General features: G+C 42.9%; 1 protein-coding gene across 4 annotated transcripts in view; it reads right to left on the reverse strand.

Moving 5' to 3' along the window:
- Window positions 1-332: 332 nt before the first annotated feature.
- LOC122556501 (pikachurin) overlaps window positions 333-12833 on the reverse strand; it is a 110477-nt gene continuing 97976 nt past the window's right edge. For all 4 annotated transcript variants that reach the window (XM_043703235.1, XM_043703216.1, XM_043703225.1 and 1 more), the window contains 4 exons: window positions 9787-9930; window positions 7401-7484; window positions 2651-2754; window positions 333-794 (listed from right to left, as the gene is read on the reverse strand). In XM_043703235.1, coding sequence (XP_043559170.1) covers window positions 640-794; window positions 2651-2754; window positions 7401-7484; window positions 9787-9930 — 487 coding nt within the window. In that variant the 3' untranslated portion in view covers window positions 333-639. The remainder of the gene's footprint in view (window positions 795-2650; window positions 2755-7400; window positions 7485-9786; window positions 9931-12833) is intronic.

Genomic DNA, 12833 nt, shown 5'->3' on the forward strand with positions numbered 1-12833 from the left:
TTCCCTTTAAATTTGGCATAATTGGTAAACTTCTATAAAAATCACCTTGTGCTAACAGTAAGTCACTTGGGCAACAAACAAAGAAACTTCCATTTCAATTGATGGGCCAAATGGCCAATTCTGCCCCTACAACTTGTGGTCTTGTGTAGCAGCTTTAGCAAATGCTCCAAGGGCTCAGGACATTAATGGGAGGAGGTCACTGAGTCATTTAAATCCATTCTACTGTCTTTCAACTAGGTGTTGACCACTCAGTACCTTAAATCAGTCAAAGCTCCGTAACACTTGCCTTGTCCAAGAGAAATCTATTATTTTAGACTAATTTACACATCGAGGGAGATCAGGGTCCAGCCCATTGTCTACCAAGAGCTGTCATTTAATTGGAAAAGAGCAGGATACAATCAAACAAGTGACTCAACCAGGGAAAAGATAATGTCCAGCTGAAATGATGCAACTAGATGATTCAGTTGTCATTGAAAGCCCATGAAAATGGAACATCTTGTAACTGCCAGTTCCCAATCTCGGTTATAGCTCAGATAATTATTGTCCAAGTGTTATTTTGTTTTTGGGGAAGGAGTAACACTTTTCCTTTGCTTTCCCCTTTCCTCCTTCGACCATGGCACAGCTCCTGGCCGGAGGGAGTTATTTGATCCCGCAGGTGTTGATGTTCTTTCCATCTGTGGCATCCTCCACCAGTGAGATGTGGTAATCAGTTGAGAGGGTAAAATGGGAGATGCAGCCTACGAAGCCCCTCATGTACTGGCGGTTGGTGTGGAGGGCGATCTCTTTCATCCCTCCTGACATAGTATGGAAAGAAGAAAAAAAATGTGAGGCACGAGTTTCCCTCAGTCGGACAACATTCTCAGTGATCACATTGACCACACCATAATGTTTGTGTGGAGACATTTACACCTGGATAGGAAGCTACTTATGAAGTGAGCTACTTCCTGTTTATGGGGAGCTACTTCTTGACTGAAGGGAGTTAATTCCTGTGTATAGAAGGCTACCTCCTGTCTCTGGGGAGCAATTTGTTGTGTGTGGGGATCTATTTCCTGACTGAGGGGAACTACCTCCTGTGTATGGGAGGCCAGTTCCTGTACATGAGGAGCTACTTCTTGACTGAAAGGGGTTACTTCCTGTGTATGTGCTGTTGCTTCCTGTGGAAAGGTTAGTTTATCCCATGTATGGTTTTGCTGTGCAGTGATAACTCTTTCCTGTGTCAAGGTTGCTGCTGCCTCAGTGGAGGGAATTACTTCCTGTGTGGAATAAGCTGTTTCCAGAGTGTAAACAAAGTCTTTGTACTTGTTTACAGAATATGGGTTTCATTGGTATTTTTTGCCCATCCCAAACCAACCTTGAATTGAGAGGCCACTTGGACCATTTCAGAAGGCAGCTAAGAGTCAACTGCATTGCTGGGTCTGGAGTCATATGTGAGTCAGACTAGGTAAGGATGACAGATTTCTGTCCGTAAAAGACATTTGTGAACCAGATGGAATTTTATGACAATTAACAGTGGCTATATAGCCATCATTGTTGAGATCTGTTTTATATTCCAGATTACTTCCTGTGTGGAGACATCTTCCTGTGCAGAGGAAGATCTTCCTATACAGATCAGAGCCGGTCTCTGTGTAGATGCGGCTACTTTGTACATAACCACCTGAAGCATCCTCTTAATAGAGGACCCCACATTGATTCTGTCCTCAGAGGTTTCTCTTGGTTTTGGATTGTCCTAATTCTAACTGATTACTGTACTTGCTGTCCTCAGGTGTCAGTGAGTCTTTTTCTTAGGCCCATGCACGAACCTTGGTCTATCCTCTGCAGTGGTCAAGGAGGCTATTCAGCCCCTTAAGTCTGCAGCGCATTCAGCAAAGTCATAGTTTACCTGTAACCCAACTCCATCCCCCCTGCACTTACTCCATCTCCCTCAGCAGACCAATCTAACAACAATCTGTCAAAGAAGATTCAGTTGATCACTAGCCAGGCTGATGACTTATAACTATCAGCCCAAGAGATCCCACGTACCCAACCAGAGCAATCCCTTACTCTGCTGATTTCACATCACGAGGGGCTAGCACTTTAGGGGAAGATGGTAGTGATAATGTCACTGGACTGGTAATCCAGGAGCTCTGAACAGAAGTCATACTAAACTCAAGATGTTAACTCTGTTTCTCTCTCCACAGATGCTGCTAGACCTGCTGAGTTTCTACAACATTCTATTTGTTCTGGAGGCCTGGGTTAATGCCCTTGGGACATAGGTTCAAATCCATAAGAGCAGATGGGAGTATTTAAATGCATTAATAAAATCTAGAAAGTTTAATTTGCCTCAGTGATGGTAACCATCACACTGATTGTTGTAAAATCCCATCTGGTTCACCATGTCCTTGAGACACGGAAGTCGGCCATCTTTACCTGGTTTGGTCTACATGTGAGTCCAGACCCACAACAGGCTGTTAGCTGCACTCAGAAATGAACCAGCAAGCTTCTCAGTTCAAAGGCAATTAGAAATAGGCATCTAATGCCAGTTTATAAAGAAAACTGGCATTGGTGACTGGGAAGTTCTGTGCTTTCGGTGATGGTGTGCCCTGTTTTCGAGCTAGGAGAGAGTCACAGTACTGTGCAGTCCAGTGACTGTCTAGTACTGATTGCCTCTTACCGACATAGAGTGGCCCATTCATGTTCAACTGACGCATCTTTCCTGGGGACTTGCCGGTTTTCGCACCATAATCGTCGACCGTTAGCTTTCCTGACTGCCCATCCCTGCATTACAGAGACATCAAACACATGTAAATGATGTAGAGAGCTCTAAAGGAAGCTGACTTTACCCTGTACACACAAACACACGATGAAACACTCAGTCAGGAGATTCAGATGTTTAGCTAAGCATTCCGTCAATATCCCGATACTCAAACAACAAGTCATTGCAATCATATCCTTAAATAGATATGCACTGCCACAGACAACTGTACAGCTTAATGCGCGCGCACACACACACAAACAAACGGACACATTGATGGACTCTTTGAGAGTAGCCTATAACACAAAAGCATGGGTTGTGGGATTTGAGGAGATTGTAGAGATAAGGAGTGAGGAAGACAGTGAGGAACAGATTAAATTAGAGTAAATTAGAATCAGTTTGAGCTAGTACTGGATTGGGAACCAATAGAGGTCAGTGAGCAGAGGGCTGCTAACTGCATGGGACTTGGCAGAAGCAGTGAGAGCAGCTCAGGGTGGAATGTGTTTTGTTGATAGAGTTCTGGTTGGAATGCCATGCTTCTTGTGCATGTCTTTGTTTGGCCAAACCGGAACTCTATCAACAAACACATCGAGTTAGACCCAATCTACCACCCTCTGAGAGAAAAAAAAGAACAGAAAATGACCTCACCACAGGAAATGACATCACTAACCCAAAGAAACCCAAACATATAAATAGAAAGCAGGAATTATGAGAAGTGCTTCGCCTGAGGCCCACTGAAGATGTTACCTAGTAGGGTGACAAAACTTCTGGAAATTAACCTTCCAGCTCAGTGAGCAAGCCTACATCCACAACCTCAACCTGAACTAAAATCTTCTCAAAACTCGCTTGGATTTAATATCTTTGGTCCTGGAGAGGATCTCTGAGCTCAAAGTCAAATGAATCAAGCCTGATGCAAACATATCGAGGGCAGCATTGGAACAGAGTGTTACGGGGGACAGGAAACTTTGGCCAAGATATTACAAACAGATTCAAAGATGCCCACTTACCGATGGATGACTTTTACTTTTGGAGATTCCCGAACATTGGCCTCCTGTTGTAATCGTCTTCAGGAATCTGAGAAGCTTCTCTTCTTTCCTGCTTACTATTAACAACCCTTTTGTCTGCCTTCCTTCTTATTTCTGTCTCTCTGGCTGCCACCTCCACCTATCTGCTCAGTTCTTTAACCCCCAACCCACATCATCAGCTGAAATATCACCTTTTCCTAGTTCTGAAGAAGGGTCACTGAACTCAAAAGGTTAACTCTGTTTCCCTCTCCACAGATTCTGCCAGACCTGTTAAGTTGCTCCAGCAATTTCTGTTTTTGTTTGTTTCAGATCTCCAGCACCCTCTGTTCTTTGTTTTATTATACCAGCGCAGAAGATCTTAGTTTAAACTATGCCTCCTTTTACAGGGGTCGGTGCTTTCAGTGATTTAAGTGTTGACTTGATTGAAACATTTAAAATCCTGACAGGTTTGACTGGGTGGATGTGGAGAGATTGTTTCTTCAGGTGGGAGAGTCTAGATTTGTTTAAATATCAGGGGCCACCCATTTCAAACAGAGGTAAGGAGAATTGGTTTCTCTCCAAGGATTGTTCGTCTTTGGAACTCTATTCCAGAAAAGCTGGAAGAAACGAGAGCCTTTGAATGATTCAAGGCAGAGGTGGATAGATCTTTGTTAATTTAAGTGGGGGGGGGGGGGGGGGGTAGGGGGGAATGATTTTCACGAGTAGATGGGAATGCGGATTTGGGATTACAATCAGATCAATCAGTGAACTGAATGGCAGAACAGGCCCAAGAGGTTGAATGGCCAATGCATGCTCCATGTTCAAATGTCTTTCTGTCCAGTGGAATTAAAGGATCCACAGTCCCAGAGGACCTTACACTATTCTCTCATTGCAGAGTTATGACTGGTGATGGTTTCATGTGACAGTCACCAAGCCTCAGGCAAGGGAAAGGTTGAGAAGGAGGGTCAGATTCAGCCAGTGTGGGAATTGAACCTACGCTGTTGGTATTTCTCTGTACCACAAACCAGCCATCCAGCCAAGGGAGCTAATTTGCCCCCAGAATCAGAACCATTTTGACAGCTCCTGAGAATGGATAATAGATGAAGGTATGTGAGGGGTTCAGCGTGCCCGGCAGGAGAGAGGTTTCTTTAGTCTCTTCACGCGATGCGGGCATCAGCGGCAAGGGCAGCATTTGTTGCCTCTCTCTAATTGTCCTTGAACCGAGTGGCATTTGTCTATGTCTCTGGATTGCATATCCAATGTCGTTATCATTCCACCACTGTGCTTCCTGAATACCTATCCTTGAGAACCAGATGGATGAGGGGAAAGACTGCTAGGTAGGTATGAGGCCAGGTGGACAAATGGTATGGAAAATAAAGAGCATAGGGTAAAGCATGAAGACCACTGGTGATTTGTTGCAAGGAGTCTGTGGAAGGCAGGATGGGTTAAATATAATGGAATGCTCTTACACTAATTAGCAGAGTAAGGTTGAGGCTGAAAGGTCACTATGGTGAGATGAGATAACAGTTAGGACAGGTAGTCTCCCTGTTAAGTGTCATTATGACAAGATTGGGACCATCAATATTTGGGACATGACATTAAATATCTAATTAATAGTTAGTAGGGTCAGCTTGAGACAGGAGACTTTTGTAATAGATGGTATAGCTATATATATATAATCATGACAGGTTAGTCTGGAATGGAAGATCACTGTAGCAGAGGTGATAATAAATATCTAATCACGACATTAGGAAAATATTAAGTAGGGTCTGGAATGAAAGACCATTGTTGCAAAAGTTAGCACGAAATATCTAACCGTGACATTAGATTAACATTAAGTAGAGTGTACAACTAGAGAGATAATGGGAACTAACATCACTGGTTTATTGTGTAGCTGGAGTGAGGTACTTTGATTAATATAGTTGGACATGCTGATAAGCCCTCAGAAACATGATAAAAAAAGATATAAAAACCACTGACCCTGAGGTTCGGGGGTATTTGAGAATCTGTTTTCTCAGTGCCACGGTGCGTCTCCTCGTGATTCTCTAATTTTCTCCAAGAAAATGGCCATTTGGGTAGGGAACCAAGTGGGTCCTGGGCCATCTGGGTAAATGGTAAATTGCCTGTTGGGTGGGTGTGAGCTGAGTGTCAAGGAAGCCAGGAAAGTGAATGAATGCTAAGTGAATCGGGGTCAGCTGGTATGGGGTGGGGAGTGGCAATTGAGAGGTTGTGGCATGTTGGGTTCAGAGGGGGAGAGTCTGAAAAAGGTGTCAGGTCAGATCAGGAATTATCGAGTCAGGAGAGGGGGTGCTATCAAATCTGGGAAGGGGTATGTCGGGAGTTGTGCCAGGTGTTGAGAGGCTGTAATGGAACAGGGGTTCAGTGCCGAGTTGTGGACTTAGAGCAAGTTTTTAATCCCTTGGATAAATATTAACTTAGCAGCAGAATACTCTGAACTCTCTGCTTTCACTGGATTCTTTCAGAAAGTTCCAGAAGAGGGGGGAATAGCCTGATGGAAATTTCAATTTCCAGACAATTCCCATGTAGTTAGCAGCATCTGGGATTCCATGTGATTCTGGTATGTGACACTATCTGACCATCAACCACTGGCTTAGATATCCCCAATATTTATTTGGATTTAATTGATTATTTAATTGATCCAGGTTAGGGTACCAGTTTGACAGTGAGGTATCTCAGAGACAATGGAGGAGGGCAGGAGAGGAATTCTTAATGTTGGTCTGTACAACACTGAGGTAAATAATTTTCTAAGAATTCATCCTGTCCCGGCTGGCCAGCATTTACCATCCATCATTAGTTGCCCTTGAGAATGTGGTGGAACCATCCTATTCATGTACCTGATCAGGAGCCTTTTAAATGTTGTAATTATACCCACCTTCATCACTTCCTCTGGCAACTTATTCCATATGTGCACCACCTTCTGTGTGAAAAAGCTGCTCCTTCGGTCCTTTTTTAAATGTTTCCCCTCTCCCCTTAAACTCTTTACCTTTAAACCCTCTCCCCTTAAACTCTCTCCCTCTAGATTTGGACTCCCCTACTCTGGGAAAAAGACCTTGGCAATTCACCCTATCCATGCACCCCCCCATCCCCCTCCATCATCTTATAAACCTCTGTGGTCATCCCTCAGCCTCTGATGCTCGAAGTTAAAAAGCCTCCACCTATTCAGCCTGTCCCTACAGCACAAACACTCCAACCCTGGCAACATCCTTACCAATCTTTTCTGCACCCTTTCAAGTTTAACAACTTTCCTGTAGCAGGGAGACCAGAATTGAATGCAGTATTCTAAAAGAGGCCTCACCACTGTCCTGTATAGCTGCAACATGACATCCAACCCCTATACTCAATGCACTGACCACCCTGGCCACATCTTTGGAGAGAGAAACCGAGTTAATGTTTCGATTCTGTTATGAGTCTGTTGTGACACTTTCGCAGAATGACTAAAGTCTGTCCACAAGCCGCAAGTCAGGACAGTGATGAAATAATCCCTACTCGCCTGGACGGGTTCCGCAGAGGAATCATACTTGACTTGGAAGATTAACTCAGTTTTTCTTTCTCCACAGATGCTGCCAGACCTGCTGAGTTTCTCCTTTGTTTTTATTTCAGGTTTCCAGCACCCACAGTATTTTACTTTTACTTGAATGACTCACCGAACTGCCTTCACACGGTGCCATCTATCATCATGAAATGATCCATTTACCATGATGGCAACTGTTCCACTGCCAAGGTTATAGCTGGAACAAGAGGGAGAGCATTATAAATACCCAAGTAAATACAGAAACAACAGAGAGAGAAAGCAGTATAAACACCTGGGTAAATACAGGAACAATAGATAATACTGTTGTTGTAGCAGCTTGACTAAAGTTAATGTAACATGGCTGAAAAGGAGTTTCCAGAGGTAAATCACAGCCACTTTGGTCTCCGTATATAAAGATATTGGATAACATAAGATTCTCCGTATGAAGAAACATTAGGGAATTCACTGAACATTCTGTAACCAGGCAGTTCGAAACACGCAAGCATTTTAATAGGGGTCAATTTTGAAAGGCCCAGTTAAGCCACAGTCCCAAGTTTGTTAACTGGTAAAAAGAGAAGGAAAAGTCTGATTCTACAATATTCTAGATTTTTTATATAAAAGTAAATTCGAAATGCAAACAACAAATTACTGTGAAAGGCTTAGTTGAATTCCTTGAGCATATGTTTGTAGGCAATAAAAGTGGCCGACTGCATCATTAGGGATGATAAAGCAATAAATGGTGTAAACACGGTCTCTAAAACGCCACCAGTACAGGAGGGGGGGCAAAGGAACGTTGTAAAAAGAGAGACAAAAACTGGAATAGCTCAGTAGGCCTGGCAACATCAGTGGAGAGGAGTAAGAGTTAATGGTTCAGGTCCTGTGACCCTCCTTCAGATGGTAGCTCGGAATTTTTTCCCTTTCTTTTATCTTTACTTGTTACATTCACCATCACTATGAACTCTCTCTCTTTCCTCCCCACACCCCAATGGGACTCTATGTTCTTTCTCACCTGGCAGTTAGATGCACGGTTGTTCTGCCATTCTCACATTCCCATCACTTAATCTGTATTAACAACATCTTTTCTCCCCCAGCACATTACACCACACTACTCCCAAACCCTTCCCCCAGCTATTGCATAAATGCTGACCCCTCCACACTTTACTTCGGCTCTGACGAAGGGTCATCTGGAACTCGAAATGTTAATTTGCTTTCTCTCCATGGATGCTGTGTGACCTGCTGTGATCTCCAGCATTTTCAGTACAGATTCCAACATAAAGAGGCATTTGGATGGGTATATGAATAGGAAATGTTTGGAGGGATATGGGCTGGGTGCTGGCAGGTGGGACTAGATTAGGTTGGGATATCTGGTCGGCATGGACGGGTTGGACCGAAGGGTCTGTTTCCATGCTGTACATCTCTATGATTCTATGATTCTATCTGCAATAATTTGCTCCTAACTAGAAAAAAGTTAGTTTTTATGCAGAAGATAGGGTGAGGGGAGGTGCTAAGGAGTAAATGATGGGTGGAGATAGAGCTCAAGGAGAGAGAAGAACAGTTGAATAGACAAAAGAGTGGATAATGATTAGCCTAGGAGAATGATTAGCTAGAAATGGCAACTATTAGTGGCTAACAATGGATTGCATGCAATAACAGACCATGTGGTAACAAGGCATGGGGTAAGAACATGGAGGAAGGTATCTCAAACGCTAAAATTGTTGAAATCGATATTGAGTCCTGAAGGCTGTAGAATTCCCAAGCGGAGAATGAGGTGCTGTTTTTTCCAGCTTGTGCTGAGCTTTGCTGGAGCACTGCAGTAATGCTGAGACAGAGATGTTGGCCAGGGAACACTTTCTGCGGTGCCACAATAGCATCATGCTGGTGAACGGCTTGGAAGGGATCTGGCAGGTGCTGGTGTTCCCACGTATCTGCTGTCCTTGTCCTTTTAGATGGAAGTAGTTGTGCATTTGAAAGGTGCTGTCTGAGGATCTTTGGTGAATTTCTGCAGCATCTTATACACACTACTGCTACTGAGTGTTGGTGGTGGACGAAGTGGATATTTGTAGATGTGGTGCCAATTTCCTGGATAGTGTCAGAAGCTTCTTGAATGTTGTTGGAGCTGCACTCATCCAATTAAGTGAGGAGCATTTTATCACATTCCTGGCTTTGGGGAGTCAGGAGGTAAGTTATTCACTGCAGGGTTCCTGGTCTCTGACCTGCTCTTGCCACCACAATAATTAAAAACCTAGACCAGGTCAGTTTCTGGTCAATGATAACTCCAGGATGTTGGTAGTGAGGGATTAAGTGATGGTAATGCCTTTGAATGTCAATGGGCAATAGTTACATTGTGTCTTGTTGGAGATGGTCATTACCTGACATTTGTGTGACATGCATGTTACTTATAACTTGTCGAAGCAAGCCTGGATATTGTCCAGATCTTGCTGCCTTTGGACATGGACTGCTTTAGTTTCTGAGGAGTCACAAATACTGTTGAAACTCTACATAGAGACCAAAGAACTCACCTGAATACCAAGGCACCATCCTGGAGACCAAGTGAGATGAAGTCACTGTTAATCCTCATGGTGCTGTCTCCTCTCCAAAGCAGCAACCCATCATCATCTGTCGTCTTGAACCTCATGAAGATATTGGACCTGGTTCCTGAGACTCTGCTCAGAAGATTGAAGGAAAACAACAATCTCAATTCAAAGCTAACCTGGAGTCATTAACTCAAAATGGAGCCATCACCAATCAACTTCAATAAATGGAATTCAGATTCATTCCAAATGAACGAACAATGAGAAAAAACATTCAACAATTTTATGAGCTTCCGAAACATTTATCCCCCCTGCTTTTGGCCTCTGGATGACTGATCAGTCCATAAGAATAAAGACATTAATCACTGAATTGTTATGATGTAGAAAGAGTCCATTTGTCCCATAGCAGTTGCACTGTCTCTTCACATCATTACCTTGTATCAATCTCCATTTTCCCCATGCCCTTGTACATTATATTTCACCAAATGATCATCTATTGCCCTCTTGAGTGCCTCAATTAAATTGTGATGTTGCAGGGCAAAGTGCAAGAGGGAAGAGGTTGCATAACGAGGAGATGAAAAGACAGAAAGCTGAATCTTACTGAGTAGTTTTTGAGACTGACAAGCTAACACCATCTTTCAGAAAGAAGAATATTCTACCCAAGCCATGGTGAAAGAGGAAATTGAAAAAGAAGTATTGAATTTTTTTGATCCAATCATGGGATGAGAGCATCGCTGGATGGGCCAGCAGTTTCCTTCCCTAAAGGACGTTAGTGAACCAGATGGGTTTTTCCAATAATCAAAAGTGGATTCACGGTCATCATGAGACTCCTAAATCCAGATTTTTTTTCATTGAATTCAAATTCCACTAACTGCCATGGCAGGATTCAAACCTCGGTCCCCAAGAACATTATCTGGGTCTCTGGATTAACAGTCCAATGATAATATGCCTTCCCAGTGTTCACTGCTTGCACTTAAAATTGATGAGGCACCAGATGCCATGTACCCATCAATACTGAGGGAAGACACAGTACAGAGGCGCTGGTCTTCATTTTCAAGATTCTCTTAGATTTGAGTTGTCCCAGGGGACGTGAAAATTGCAAAAAAATACTGTTGTTCAAAAACAAAGGTGGAAGAATAACACAAGCAATTGCAGACTAGTTATTTTAATTTTTGTGGTGGGGAACATTTTTGGATCACTAACTGAGACAAAATTAATAGACACATGGATAAATCTATGTGAGGAAAGTTCGAACTTATGGAATAAAAAGGGTAACAATTTGGATCCAAAATTGGCAGCTGGAAACAGTGAATAACAATTAATCAACGTTTTTGGTCTGCAGGAAGATTTGTAGTGGAGTCCCCCATGCATTGGTATTGGGGCCCTTTAATTTCATATATATATTAACAAGATCTATCTTGCTATGCAGGGGAGTGTTGTGGATGATACAAAACTGGTGGATGGTACAAAACTTTGAACATTGGTAAACTGTGGAGGACAATGTGGAACTTAAGAAAGACATTGAAAAGTTTAGTCAAAGGGCATGGACAGGAGGGGAAGGAATGGAGCAATCTAACTGTAAATGAATAAATGCCGCAAAGTGTTGAGACAGATTGAAAAGCAGTTAGTAAAACACATAATATCCTTGGGTTAGGGGCATAGAGTAGAGTGTTCTGTTAAATTTATAGAAGACATTAGTTTAGCCTCAGGTAGAGTACTGTGTCCAGGGCAGGATGTGACGGTATGGGAGAGAGAGAGAGAGAGAGAGATGAAGAAAATGACACTGGTGATGCTATGGTGAGGTATATTGGAGGAGTTAGGGCTGTTTTCCATGGTGATGAGAAGGTTGAGCGAAGATTTGATTGAGGTGTTCAAAATCATGAGGGACCTGTGCAGAGTAGGTAAGGGAGAAATGATAAATCATGTGCGGGTACAGGCTTAAGGTAACTGACAAAAGAAGCAAAAGCTGCATGAGGAAGAGCTTTTCCATGAAGCAAAAGGTTAGGTAGGATCTGAAATGTGCAGCCACAGAGTATAACAGAGGCAGATTCAATCATGTCTGTCAAAAGGGAATTATATGAACATCAAATGAGGGAAAATGTGCAAAGTTATGCAGAAAATGTGGGAGAACGATACAAAGTGATTGCTCATTCAAAGAACTTTTGCAGGCATGATGGGCTGATGGGCTTCCTACTGCGCTGTAATCATTCTGTTGTCGCCACTGATGATGTTACTGAGCCAGGTAATGAAACGTCTAGATATCAAACCTAGAGCTCAATGAGCAAACCTACACCCTAAACCTCAACCTGAGCTATAAACCTTCACAAACCTTGCAAAAACCTATGGGTGCAACACGCTACAACTTGCCCAAAGATGGGAAAGGAATGCCATCCGAGAGAGTTCCATCCGCGAACAATTGTACTTCCTGCATGAATGTTTGAGAAAACAGCTACTGTCAAAATGTCTTCAATATAAACCGCTGATTAAAACACCTCAAGCCAGAAGCTTAACAGAATGAAACGGCCGCAGAATGCTCTGAGAACTAATCAATGCGCTCACCACAGACTCTGAAAATACAACCGGGAAATTGCAGCCAAAACCGTTATTCAAACAAGCAACAAATCAAGAATGGACAGATGCGGTAGAACGAGCCATAAACACCAAACAACGACAAACACAGATAAAGAAAATCAGGGCCTGAAGAAAAAACTGGACAAACTCACAAAAAAAAACCAAACTGATAACACAGGGGCATGGATAAAGAACTTATCAGACCGGACCCTATCAGACACAGAAAAAGCGGTACTAGTAAAAGAACTAAATTTCAATTACCGAGACACTGACAAGAAGGATTTCCTCGCGGCATTAGAAACCACATTGAAGGACAACAATCTCACGGAAGAAACACAACAAACAATCAGACAGACAGTTGCACCTACTCTGAGCCGAAAGAGGGAAGGAAACAAACTGAACACAGAAGAAAAAAACCCTAGAAAACCTCAAAAAAGACAAAAACATCGTTATATTACCTGCAG

This window comes from Chiloscyllium plagiosum, chromosome 2 (assembly GCF_004010195.1).
Source record: "Chiloscyllium plagiosum isolate BGI_BamShark_2017 chromosome 2, ASM401019v2, whole genome shotgun sequence".
Classification (NCBI taxonomy): Eukaryota; Metazoa; Chordata; class Chondrichthyes; order Orectolobiformes; family Hemiscylliidae; genus Chiloscyllium; species Chiloscyllium plagiosum.